Source organism: Trematomus bernacchii, unplaced genomic scaffold, assembly GCF_902827165.1.
Source record: "Trematomus bernacchii unplaced genomic scaffold, fTreBer1.1, whole genome shotgun sequence".
Classification (NCBI taxonomy): domain Eukaryota; kingdom Metazoa; phylum Chordata; class Actinopteri; order Perciformes; family Nototheniidae; genus Trematomus; species Trematomus bernacchii.
In genome coordinates this window covers 1,022,064-1,036,656 of record NW_022987575.1, presented here as the reverse complement: position 1 = coordinate 1,036,656, position 14,593 = coordinate 1,022,064, and the positions used below count along the sequence as shown (strand labels likewise).

At 40.6% G+C, this 14,593-nt stretch overlaps 1 protein-coding gene across 1 annotated transcript; it reads right to left on the bottom strand.

Annotated features, from left to right (window-relative positions):
- Positions 1-551: 551 nt before the first annotated feature.
- On the bottom strand, positions 552-13,100 carry ftsj1 (FtsJ RNA 2'-O-methyltransferase 1). Its single transcript, XM_034126774.1, has 11 exons — positions 13,059-13,100; positions 12,209-12,338; positions 10,802-10,871; positions 10,590-10,701; positions 9,228-9,306; positions 9,089-9,141; positions 8,771-8,824; positions 4,834-4,936; positions 3,628-3,711; positions 2,556-2,659; positions 552-1,207 (listed from the first exon to the last, which is right to left on the bottom strand). The coding sequence occupies exons 2-11, from the start codon at positions 12,327-12,329 to the stop codon at positions 1,031-1,033; spliced, it is 957 nt and encodes a 318-aa protein (XP_033982665.1). The 5' UTR covers positions 12,330-12,338; positions 13,059-13,100; the 3' UTR covers positions 552-1,030.
- Positions 13,101-14,593: the final 1,493 nt, after the last annotated feature.

Below are 14,593 nucleotides of genomic sequence, written 5' to 3'. Positions count from 1 at the left end.
TCATCGCGTAAACCACTATGTGGGTACGCCGGGGGGCTTTTCCAGTTTGCGGTAAGTACTGTACATAAACTGTGGTGTAAAGTAACTAAGTACACTTTTTTTGACACTTGTACTTTACTTACTCCACTATAATTCAGAGGTAAATAGTGTACTTTTACTCCACTCTATGTATCTAGTCCTTTAGTTACAGATATATATTAATGATAAACAATATGATCAAGTCTTAAATCAGACCTGGAGTAAATTCACAAGCTACCCTGCAGTATACAAAGTCATTCAAACTAGCTGCACCTTTACCAGCTTTGATAACACTTTAATCCATCAATAATTATAAAACATATCATGTTATCCTGAAATGGACCACAGCCGTGCACTGACTACTTTTACGTTTGGTACTTTAAGTATATTTAGATCCCAAAACATTGTAACTTTTACTTGAGATACATTTTGTATGCAGGACTTTTACTTGTAACAGAGTATTCCTACACTCTCCAATTACTGTACTTATGTAGTTTATTACTAAGGGATGAACTGGATGATGAAATGTGTGCTTAGGCATTAGGCAGGGCTGTTTTATTTAGAAAAGCATGAAGAATTGCATGACAGACAAAGAACATAATGCAGGGTTTAATAACACTGAAAATACCACCATGTTGGTTCGCCTCAAAGAAATGACTTTATTGTTAAAATACAAAATGCTTATAGTTCCTCAACCATGGTGGATGAAAGATTTGTCCAAAGATACTGGAACATAAAATCTGACAAATGTGGTAAACACGTACTCCCAGGACTTTAAAAATACCAAGTACAGCAAACAGTCCTGCGCATGTTTAGCCTAGCTTAGCACAAAGACTGGATGCAGGGAATGGCTAGCAGTCTTTATGCTAAGCTAAACATGCTTGGGCCTCTGTAATGGACGGAAATGAAACAAATGTCTATCTTCTTGTCAGACAGAAAAGAAGACACTATCTCATAATATCAAACTGTTCCATTTAAAAGCTGTGTAACTTTCCCCACAGATCAGCAGCTGTCAGACGGATGAGTTGGACTCGGCTGTTGGACCCGTCTCGTCCTGGTTCTGGTCGGGACGTTTGGCATCCTCTCTGGACAGCAGGTTGTTTTTTCGGAGGTGGCAGGCCTGCTGGTAGGGGGGGCAGATCGGGGGCTGCGTGGGGGGGGTGTACTCGTACTGTTTACCAGAGTCCAGCTGAAGAAACAACAGGTGAGAGATTGGGATTACGGTACAATACAATAATGCTTTAAAAGGTCCCCTATTATACTGTTTTTCATCAATATATTATAGGTCTCAGATATATACAGAACATGTCTCTGATTGGCTGAAACACCAAACAGATCATTGCAGCATCCCATAATCCCCTCTGTTTCAGCCCTGTTTCAAAAGTGCTGATTCTCTGTCTGTTACTTTACACAGAGGGGACACATGTTGATGTAGAAGAGACATGAACAAGTGGATTTTGCATAATAGGTGACCTTTAATCAAGCAAAAACAAGATTTTGCTCCGTGATTATTTTTCCTTCTAATTACCAGCAGCTGCAGTCGGCTATGACGTCAATTTTGCTGGTTTAAATAACTGATATAATAATACCAAAAACAAAGAAATATGTTCAAATAATTCACATAATATAACAAAGTATACATTTTAACATATGGCTCCTAAAGTCAAGATCAAGTCTGAAATTATTCTCGCAGTACAGCAGCTTCATTTCAACATCAAACAAGGAGAAATATTAAGACACGATACAAGGAAAACTAGCATTTCACATAACATCACGATCACTGAAGAGAAAACAAGCTCAAAGACCCTCTAACGCAGTGTTTCTCAAACTTTTTCATACCAAGGACCACTTAAAATAAAAAAACACTCGCGGACCACCTAACTCCACAAATATCCAAAATCACATAGTTTTTCTAGAACAGATTACAAATCGCCTGAAAATGGGACAAACAAGGCATGGCAAAATATGTGAGGAAGGTGATGCGCTGGGCTATATCATGCAATCGAAAGTGAAACTTAAGCTCGCTCCATTGCGGAGATATTCCTGCGAGAGTGCGGAAAACTCGAATTTATTTATTTATTTCAAATGTGAAATTTTACCAATATACTCACGGACTACTAGGGGGCGCTCACGGAGTGGTCCGCGGACCACACTTTGAGAAGCACTGCTCTAACGTACATTCAAGATTCAAAGGTTTTATTGTCATATGCACATTAGCCACAGTGTAGACATGAAAATCTTCTGACCTGAGCTTCTCCAACAATGCAACATATATAATAAAATACAAAAATACAAAATTGTGCAAAAAGTCTATATACATGTCAATAGAATATGTACAAGAACAGAATATGAAATTAAATTAAGACAAAATTACAAAATACGTTTTATTGCGGTGATAACTACTTAGATAAATAAGTAGATTGACCTCTGTATTTAATTTGAGTATTAACTGGTGCACAAAGGAGCGCTTCAGTCTAATTATTACATCGTGGGACCCCTCAGCTTCCCTCAGTAAAGGTAACCCCGTGTTTCCTCACCTGCAGAGGGTACGTCCGGTCGGAGTCGAAGGCGCTGAGGTCGCCGCACGCCAGGAAGGGAACGATGACGCGGTTCGGACCCTCCAGCTGGTTGAAGTCCACGTCTGAGGGAGGGAGAGCAGAACACACTCAGGAACACAAACTCAAATCTGATCCAGTTTGACTATTAAAAAACAGAGATCTACACAGGTGTGTAACCTTTTGAAAATACAAACAACAAAATCAGAATTAGAATCGGGTTTATTGCCAGGTACGTTTTACACATACAAGGCATTTGCTTTAGTGTGTGATGGTGCAACAACTTAAGAATATAAGTAGTTAGAGAAGGTCAGAAGATTTAAAAAACGATTTGGCATTAGACGAAAGAGATGTATTTACACCAGACTCAAATATACAAAAGAAACTCAAATACATGGTACAGTGTTTTATATTTTAAAGTGGAAAGCTGTGCCGAAATGTGCAAAACATATTTAGGGATATGACCATGAAACACGGCTTTCATTATAAAAAAAACAAAAAAACATTTAATTTAGCTTCTTTTTTAAGTGCTACAAAAGTAAATTTGATTGTTTCAATTCATTTGTCTAACTTGCAACCTGCTGAGTTTAACAGAGAATTGTTCATTATTTAAGAATATGTTTAGTGCTCTCATGTGTATTTTCTAAAGCTACATGCTGCTCCGATGGTCGCAAAAATGAGAATAGTCCAACTCGGTCTACAGGGGGATTTATTCACACACGCACTCAGAAGATTCAGTAAAAGCACATGCGTTATTTTCAGATGTATCAACAGTGTTATAAATATGCTGATGCTCATATCAAAACAGCCTGTATCTCAAGCCACTCAACACCCCCATATAGCCCAAATGGAATGATCCGTCATTTTATACACGTTTTACTGACGGATTCGACTGTGACAGCAGCGTCAAATCTTGGTCTTTTGATTATATTGTCAAACATTAAGGGTCACACTTAGAAAGCTGTTATGCAGAACTAGTTGATTGTAGAAAATGTGTGTCCTATTTCCAGACACAGATCACATATACAAGCGGAAAAGAGAGGCAGGTAGTTACCGTAGGCGTGATCCAGCAGAGGGTTGGACATGTTGGGGACGTAGCCTTCAGGAGGAGAGTAATTCTGACACACGACGAAGGCCTCTGCACACACACACACACACACACACACACACACACACACACACACACACACACACACACACACACACACACACACACACACACACACACACACACACACACACACACACACACACACACACACACACACACACACACACACACACACACACACACACACACACACACACACACACACACACACACACACACAGTGAGGAGTGTGTAATGCGCTTCTCTATTAGTTAATTAAATGTGAGGTAATTTAAAGGGGACCTATCATGCAAAATGCACTTTTGTACGTCTTTTATACATGAATATGTGTCCCCGGTGTTCCAGGGAACTCACCAAGTGTCAGAAAACACAACCCTCTCTATTTTCCTCCATACCCAAATCTCTAAAAAAGGGGCTGCAACGGATCTGATAAAAACTGATCCAGATTTGAACACTGTCCTGACGTCAGGACAGTGGCGCTACGGCTATTGGGCCAACTCCACCAATCAGGAGGAGACAGCCACGACATTGCCGTTCTAAAGCGCTGGAGACGCTGTAATACATATGCCAGGCCTGTAGATGGTGCTGTTGCTCACAGAATCTGCCCTTGCAAAAACAGAGCTAACATTTTTCAAATTGAGCAAAATGAGGCATGGCTAAAATGCATGATCTGTTTGGTATTTTGAAAAAAAAATGTATAAATATGCCTTATATAGGTATGGTCCTACACTATATTATTCAAATATAGCATGATAGGTCCACTTTAAGGAATATGGTTTTTATTCTGAGAAAAGTAAAAAATAAATAACACGTCGCCCAGAAAATCAGTTTATCTACAAAACAAGTCTATGCAAAAGTTAATTATGTCAGAATTATATATTTCAAAACACTGAAACTACCAAATTAAATGAAAAATTGTTATTTTTTACAATCTTAAACCTGAATTTCAGGACTAATTATTATATAGAAAAGCTAAAACAACATTAATAAATAACCAAAGAATGAGGAATGTCTCTTAACTAAATAAATAAAACACAGAGATGTACAAAATATATTTAAAAATTAAAAATGACGTGAGCATATGTGACGTTTGTGCTCATAAGTCCCAGCTGTTAAACAATAACTAGAGGCTTGTGATTGGTCGCTCACCGATGCTGGAGTTCCTGCTGCTGCGGGGCTTGGCGCAGGTCACACCACCGAAGAAGAGCTTGAGCTGGGAGTACAGCAGAGTCACGTCTTTACCTCTGAAAATCTGAAACACAGGAGCATGAGGAGGAGTCAACACAGTTTGACGCCGCTTAAAAACAGGAAGGAAGGCACGTTCAATTATGTAGCACGTTTTACAAAAACACTTCAAGCATTAAAGGGCCCTATTTAGCTTTTGGGGTTTTCCCTTTGTGTCATATAGGTTTTAGTGCAAATGGTCTGCAAAGGCTAAAACCCCTGTGTTTCTCTCCCACACACTCCCTCCCTCTCCCCAGCCTGAAACGCCTCCATTGGACTCCTTTGTTTACTTCCAGAACATGGTGACATCACTGTGTAACACTCGGGATTAGAGATGTCCCGATCCGATCACGTGATCGGGGATCGGAGCCGATCACGTGATTTTCAAAAGATCGGAATCGGGAGAAAAAAATCGGGGATCGGGAATTTTTTATAAAATATTTGTATTATTTTATTTAATGTTACAAAACAAAAATGACCATGTTCACGTCTTAAAGTCATCCTGAGGCCTTAGTTTTGGTTTAAAATTACACAACATCATGTATGTGTTGCTTCTTTTGGGCTTGTTTTCATAGACCTGGTTGCTTATTTCTCTCAAATCTGGCAACAGAGTGGGCAGGGCGCAGTGTCTAATAGTAGCAGTAAGCTAACGAGAGGCTACGTTCAGCTGGTGACTCGGGAGTCGGGACAGAGAAAATGTCAGGAGTTTGGACGTATTATAAAATTGAAAGCGAAGGCAGTGTAACAGCCAGATGCAATGTTTGCAAGGTGGAGGTTCCGCGTGGTGGAAAGAACAGAGCTACGTTCAACACGACCAATCTAATACAAACACCAACAACAACACGACGAGTACACAGCGCCCACTCAGGTAACGGCACTGAAACAACCGACACTTTCAGAGACTTTTAAAAGGAAAGAGAAACTGCCCCAGAACAGAACATAACAGCCAAGATAGCTGAATTCATCGCGTTGGATGAACAGCCGTTATCTGTTACCTTTTTTTTCTCTTAATGCATTGCATAAAGATCGGATCGGGAAAAATCGGTATCGGCAGATTGTCAAAATCAAATGATCGGAATCGGATCGGGAGCAAAAAAAGGTGATCGGGACATCCCTACTCAGGATTTTAATCTTTGCAGACCATTTGTTCTACAACTGAACATAAGCAAAACCAAGGACATGATCATTGATTTTAGAAGACATCCCCACATACAGGAAGTCTTAACAATCCAGAATCAGAAAGTAGAATTTGTGCAATCATACAAATATCTCGGGACAATTATTGACTCAAAATGTAGCTCTGATCCAAACTGTGAAGCTGTGTGCAAAAGGGGGCACCAGCGTTTGTACTGTCTTAGGAAACTGTCCCATTTTAACAGTGACAAAACCATGATGATCATGTTTTATCGTGCTTTTATCGAGTCAATTCTGTCTTTTTCACTAATGTCATGGTTTGGGAACCTGACTTTAAAGAGCAGAAACTCTCTGAGTCAGATCGTAAAGTGGTCCAGCAGACTGATTGGTGAGCCACAGCTAAACCCGGAGACCCTGTACCTCAGGCAGTTACAGCTAAACCTGCAGACCCTGTACCTCAGGCAGTGACAGCTAAACCTGCAGACCCTGTACATCAGGCAGTGATAAACCTGGAGACCCTGTACCTCAGGCAGTTACAGCTAAACCCGCAGACCCTGTACCTCAGGCAGTTACAGCTAAACCCGGAGACCCTGTACCTCAGGCAGTTACAGCTAAACCTGCAGACCCTGTACCTCAGGCAGTTACAGCTAAACCTGGAGACCCTGTACCTCAGGCAGTTACAGCTAAACCTGCAGACCCTGTACCTCAGGCAGTGACAGCTAAACCTGCAGACCCTGTACCTCAGGCAGTTACAACTAAACCTGCAGACCCTGTACCTCAGGCAGTGACAGCTAAACCTGGAGACCCTGTACCTCAGGCAGTTACAGCTAAACCTGGAGACCCTGTACCTCAGGCAGTTACAGCTAAACCTGGAGACCCTGTACCTCAGGCAGTTACAGCTAAACCTGGAGACCCTGTACCTCAGGCAGTTACAGCTAAACCTGGAGACCCTGTACCTCAGGCAGTTACAGCTAAACCTGGAGACCCTGTACCTCAGGCAGTTTACAGCTAAACCTGCAGACCCTGTACCTCAGGCAGTTACAGCTAAACCTGGAGACCCTGTACCTCAGGCAGTTACAGCTAAACCTGCAGACCCTGTACCTCAGGCAGTTACAGCTAAACCTGGAGACCCTGTACCTCAGGCAGTTACAGCTAAACCTGGAGACCCTGTACCTCAGGCAGTTACAGCTAAACCTGCAGACCCTGTACCTCAGGCAGTTACAGCTAAACCTGGAGACCCTGTACCTCAGGCAGTTACAGCTAAACCTGCAGACCCTGTACCTCAGGCAGTTACAGCTAAACCTGCAGACCCTGTACCTCAGGCAGTTACAGCTAAACCCGGAGACCCTGTACCTCAGGCAGTTACAGCTAAACCCGGAGACCCTGTACCTCAGGCAGTTACAGCTAAACCCGGAGACCCTGTACCTCAGGCAGTTACAGCTAACCCGGAGACCCTGTACCTCAGGCAGTTACAGCTAAACCCGCAGACCCTGTACCTCAGGCAGTTACAGCTAACCCGGAGACCCTGTACCTCAGGCAGTTACAGCTAAACCCGGAGACCCTGTACCTCAGGCAGTTACAGCTAAACCCGGAGACCCTGTACCTCAGGCAGTTACAGCTAAACCCGGAGACCCTGTACCTCAGGCAGTTACAGCTAAACCCGGAGACCCTGTACCTCAGGCAGTTACAGCTAAACCCGGAGACCCTGTACCTCAGGCAGTTACAGCTAAACCCGGAGACCCTGTACCTCAGGCAGTTACAGCTAAACCCGGAGACCCTGTACCTCAGGCAGTTACAGCTAAACCCGGAGACCCTGTACCTCAGGCAGTTACAGCTAAACCCGGAGACCCTGTACCTCAGGCAGTTACAGCTAAACCCGGAGACCCTGTACCTCAGGCAGTTACAGCTAAACCTGCAGACCCTGTACCTCAGGCAGTTACAGTGGTTATCCAGATAGACGATGACTCCCACCCTCTGCACTCAGAATTCAAGCTTCTTCCTTCGGGCCGGAGGTTAGTCGTCCCAAGGAGTAGAACGAAGCGGTATAAAAACAGTTTTATCCCGGCAGCTATTGCACAAATGAACACATGATAGGCGCGTCTATTTGTATTTATTTAATTGTGATTTTTGAATGTCCATGTTTGTACTAGTGTTTTTCTTCTTAAAATGTTTCTGAAATATTTTGAGATTTGGTTGAGCAGGGTATGCTTGTACTTTTGACTAGTCCTTTTATTAGAGATGTGTCTGTTGTTTTTAGTGTCAGGATGGATCCCTTGTCTTTTTCTCTGCAAACAAAATCTACCTACGGGTACAAATAAATAACCTGAACCTGAACCAGAAAACCCCCAAAGAGCACAGCAGGGCCTCTTTTAAGAAAGGGTTAAATGGTTATTTTTGACAGTGGGAGAAATCACAACAGTCTCTCCCTCGCTTTATGTTAAGAAGACGTGCCATACAGCGCCAACAGCAAATAAATGAACCACTGCCTGGAATAATTACCCTGTGGGAATAAACGAGAGTAACCATTTGTGTCCAATGATTTAGCTTTTTGGACAAAAACACAACATTTATCAATTTTTAGGGAGCTTTAGAGATGGTGGACCAGGCTAGCAGTTTCCCTCTGTTTCCAGTCTTTGTGCTAAGCTAAGCTAACAGGCTGCAGCTTCAAGTTTAAGAGTGAGTTATGAATAGAAAATGTACAGAATCTTTGATTAAATGTTAGACTCACCTTGGCCACAAACGTCCCTCCAGGTTTCAGGACGTGAGATGTGATGTTCAGAGCCTGAGAGACAAACAGGAAGAGGGGTCAGTGTGACATCACAGAGGAACAGGTGAAAACAAACACACCTGTGTAAGATAAGATAAGATGGAACTTTATGTATCCCCTTCAGAGAAATGCAGGCGTTTATAGCAGCAACAGGGTCAGAGTTAAAAACAGGATTCACACAAGGGTAAAGATAATGACAGAATAGAATAAAAAAATTAAATAATAATACAAAATGTTTTTTTCAAAAGGAGTTATCAGTAAACCGTTGAGCGTACTCACGGCCAATAGGAGCTGAGCCTGGATGTACTCGTCCACGTCATGGAGACCGGTTACTATGGATACAGAACAGGAAGTTGACAGGAGGACAGGAGAGACTTAAGGACAGGTTTGGACAGACAGGAAGTGAGCGGCGTCTCACCGTCTGGAGCTCCGTCACACACCACCAGATCAGCCGGCTGACCCTCAAAGTGACGGATGATCTCCTGAGCTGTGGACACCTAAGAAGAAGAAGAAGAAGAAGAAGAAGAAGGAGGAGGTCATGTGACACATCAACGCACTTCTTCTCGTCTTTAACAAACCAGGAGGGATGTAGGTCATTAAAACATCAACTACATGACCTATCCAGTCACCGTAAGTGTCGCAAAAGTGATGTCAAAGATGCTTTCACAAATCCTGGTTGTACTTTTTGTGGACTGTTATTCAGAGTTGTTTATCAAGACTATTGAGTTACTACTTTGTGGGTTTTATTCCTGAGCAGGTTGAGGTTTTTACATGCAAACGATGAACGAAACTGAGAAAAGGGTGGAGAACATGGACACCAGCTACAATCCAGACCTCATGGACAAGCTCGACCGTATCTGAACTGTAAAAAGGAAAAAGGAGGGGGCACTATATGGTGAAAATGCACAAATTCAAGGAGGTAACGACATAGCATTTTACTTGAGTTGTACCAGATCCTCTTAAAAACCCTTCTCATGAACAAATAACACAATTCCCATCTCCTCAGGAACCTAGAAATCTGTTATGCAGAGCTAGTTGATTGTAGGGCTGTCCCGAATACCATTTTTCAGGCTCCGGATATTCGGTAGTAATCAGCAGCGAATATTCGGATATTCGGCCCGCGCGGGGGGGGGGGGGGTGTATTTCGGTTTATTCACTGCATTTATTTTGTTATTCTACAGTATTGTTGTTTTATAGTTATTTGTTAATGTCTAACCCGATTTGTGTTCTTTGAAATTGAAAAGGATATTGCATTGTTGTTTGTTACTTTCGTTGCAGTTGTATATGTCTTAAGTGTGATTTCTTGGCCTCCTATTTTTTATGGACATGCTTTTATTTCGAAGGAGAGCTAGCGCTGTTGACAGAAAGTTGTTGTTGCTATGGAAACAACGTGACGGAGATTAACGGAGAAAAGTCATATCTACATATAAAGACGGAGAAAGTAAACGATAAAGTGTATGGTTAAGTGTTAGCACCCCCCGAAGAGGCACAAGCTCTTACGTTGATATTGGAGATTTCAATAAATTCAATTTTCAAAAAAACGAAAAAAATAAATAAATACGAATATCCGAATAACGAAATTGAAACCCGAATAATACTCCAACGAACGGATATTCGGATATTTGGGTGCAGAACTAGTCCTACTTCTGATCTGGGTCATATTTCCAGACACAGATCACATATAAAACAGGAAAAGGTGCATGTAGGTACCGTACGAATGATCCAATCCCCTCAAGGAACGTAAAACCCCAACTTGGTGTTTTATTCATCGTTTCCTCACCTTGGTGATGTCTCCCTGGATCTGGGTGACTCCCGGCAGAGGAGCCATGGCCTGCAGGTCCACCGCCACGATCTTCACCTCCTCGACCTTCTCCCCTTTCTCCTCCAGCCCTCTGAGTTGAAAATCAAAACAATAAAATAGGAACAGTATTGTTAAGAATCATTTAACGTAATATCAATCTGTTGGCTGTTTTAAAATAAAAAGATAAAAACCTGAGTTTCCGACTGAGGACCTGACTCCAGCTGCCAGGAGCCGCACACAGATCCACCGCTCTGTTCACTCCTGAAAGAAAAATATAGGAATAAATTAATCTCGACAACTCATTAATAAAAGACAGAACTAAAATACAGTCAGGCAGACACTTGGATGTGTACCAGAGGAGTGCAGAACATCCCAAAGAGCAAGAACCGGACAATTACAAGGCTCGTTTATACCCATTTATAACTATAAATAGGTATAATATAAGATACGATTATTTTGTTGCAGCAGCATGAAACAAAACAAGGCATTGCACATAATAACAAATTAAAAGAGTAGAAATATACTATTCTGAAATATAAACTTCTCAAGTAAGAAGAATATACAGATGACCGTGTAAAAAAATCTAGAAACTGTCGGACAAATAAAAACACTATTGAAGGGCCAATGTTCTGTTAACACAATATGATATAACTGTATTAAAGTTGTCTGAAGCCCCTCCTCAGGTGTGGGCAGAGGTGGGAAGTAGTGGAGAACAAATACTTTGTTACTGTACTTAAGTACATCTTTCTGGTATCAGTACTTTACTCCACTACTTATTTTCCTGATGATTTTTTACTTTGACTTCTTACATTTTGATCACAAATACCTGTACTTTCTACTTCTTACATGTTGATCACAAATACCTGAACTTTCTACTTCTTACATTTTGAACACAAATACCTGTACTTTCTACTTCTTACATTTTGAACACAAATACCTGTACTTTCTACTTCTTACATTTTGAACACAAATACCTGTACTTTCTACTTCTTACATGTTGATCACAAATACCTGAACTTTCTACTTCTTACATTTTGAACACAAATACCTGTACTTTCTACTTCTTACATGTTGAACACAAATACCTGTACTTTCTACTTCTTACATGTTGAACCCAAATACCTGAACTTTCTACTTCTTACATGTTGAACACTAATACCTGTACTTTCTACTTCTTATATTTTCCAAACAGGCTGGTTACTTTAGTTTGAATGTGTGGCGTGATCATTATTATTTAGAGTCATTGCGTGCCTATTGATTTGAACACGATCCGTGTATCCATAATTTCCTGGTCTTCTCTAAAGAAGAGGGACCAATGAAAACGTTGTCATGTTGCCGTTGTTCAGCATGGAAACATTCATTAGCTAACAATGACATTATTGTTCTATTAATATAAAGGGAGGTCAGGTACTCTTTAAAACAGCTGGAAGTTATGGGTACTTTTTACTGAAGTACATTTCAAAGCCCATACTTCTTTACTTTGACTTGAGTAAAGAAGTACTTCTACTGTTACCAGAGTCTTTTTAAACACGAGTATCTGTACTTCTACTTGAGTAAAGGATGTGTGTACTTGTGTCATCTCTGGGTGTGGGTCTCACCTGTGAACAAGTTGAACTCCTGGTCCAGCTGCAGCAGCTTGAAGGCGCTCCTCGCTCTCCAGCCCTCCTCTTTGGCCAGGCGATAGTAAATATCCCGCTTGTCTTTTGAGGAGCGACCCATCCTGACCCTCTGATGGGAAAAACACACACGACCAGTGATTCAAGTTTCAAGGCTTTTATTGTCATGTGTACATCGCTACAGTGTAGTTATGACAATGAAATGCGTAGGTCACAGGCTCCTCCAACAGTGAAACACAATATAATATAGTGACACATGACTGGTTTCTCTCAGTGGAACCACTCACAGACACATGAGTAACACCTGCTGAATTATTCTTCTTATGATATTTTTTAAGTCAATTAATATGAGCGATTGTTATTGGGGTTTTTTAATGCAAAAAGTAGTTCCAAAATTACCCAGATAGATAGATACTTTGTTCTATAAAAGACCAATATACTACAGCAACAGAAATATGGACTACAGTAGCAGAAATACATAGGATAATATATTAAAAGTATAAACCAACTAAGAAAAGTATCACTTTTTTGTATATTTTATATAAGCCGAATCGAAGGGCACCTCTTATTAAATGTAAACTTGTATTTAATCCACATTTAATTAACACGCTTGTCTTTTAAAACATAGTTTGACCTGTTTTTATTAACTAATTAAACGGAGTTTGGCGACGAGTGCACAAGAAACTACATATTTTCCGGACTGTAAAAACATTCAGTCTAAAGTTAGGTCTCTATGTGTCTTTGGGTTGAATAAATACACGTTATTACATGAAAAACACTCACATTTAATCTAGTTTATTCATGTTTTATGAACCATTAGCTGCTGTTTTACCTTCTGTTCACGTGTTGTTCCGGTGTTGACGATGGAAGGACCTCTGCCGATAGCTGTCGCAAAAACGCCTGTTCAAAAAATGATTTAGCCAATTTTAAAAACCAACTCTAGAATATTGGACACAGGTATTTTTTTAAATCAATAATTTCATTATATTCCATTATAAAAATGTGTATTTCCTGTCCAGTGTCTCCAGGTGAATGTATTCTCAGTAGCGGCCACACGGTGTCGCTGCAGTTCTATAATACAACTTAGCTATAAACAAACTCACCACTCAAAGGAATTTCATTGAAATTATAATTGAATATTGGTCCAGGAAAAAGACTGATACTTTTCTGGATTAAAGCAGAAACAATAAGAAAAGGAAAATATATAAGAGACAGTTTCTTGGATTTGTTAAAATGTACAATAGCTGCCCACTGCTCCTAGTACTAGACTCCTGGTACTAGGATGGGTTAAATGCAGAGGCCAAATTTCACTGTGTGTGCTGTGTGCTCTGCATGTGTGATCATTAAAGAGGGTTTCATCCCTCCCAATTCTATTCTATTCTATTAAAACAACTGTTACTGGTATGATAAGTTAGTGTTAACGGTCTTTGATTAGTATTAGCTGTTTTGTAAGCTGTAAATGTTACAGTATTATATTTAAAACGTGGAACTTTTCCATTTCTAGACGTACTGAGCAACGTATATGTTAAATACTATCTGTACAGTGACTGTGCCCTTATTCCCAGACTTTAGATAGACTATCGGGGTGTTGCATTTCCCATATACATATGTACATATGAATACACATAAGTACTTGTCTTCTAACTGTTGGTGGATGAACTGGATTGATTGAAGAGGACACTATTTGAATTGATTAATTTGCACGTTTTGGGCACCGTTCGCACTTAAGACATATATTAAAAGGGTATAAAGCCAACGTCTATTAGAAGAAAACAGACTTTCAACAATAAAAACTACTGAACAATTATTTAGTAGAAGTTACTCAAAGACAAATTTAATTAATGACAATTTGTCTCCTTGGATTATTTGTATTAAATAAATAACTGGTGTTTCTCTATTAGTGACTCACTGTATCAATAGAATAACGGTTTGAGGCAAAATAATATATGTAAATCTGACTTAATTCAAGTTATGTGATTTTTTCTTCATTAACTGTGGCTGCGTGGGAATCTTTAAAAAAGAAGGTTGTTGGTTCGATCCCAGAGTTGCTCCCGATGGCCAACAGTGTGTGTGTGTGTGTGTGTGTGTGTGTGTGTGTGTGTGTGTGTGTGTGTGTGTGTGTGTGTGTGTGTGTGTGTGTGTGTGTGTGTGTGCGCGTGTGCGTGTCACTCCTCTGCATGAATGAGGTGTGAATGTGTGAATGACTCGTATGTAAAGGGCTTTGAGAGGTTGAAAAGACGTATATTATTCAGAGAAGTGTCATGGCCTGGCTCTTGGCCATAACAAAAACGTGGAACGGACACGATATAAGGAAGATATTTATTGTAAACCAAACAACTAAACAAAAGAACTGCCACAATGGGATGT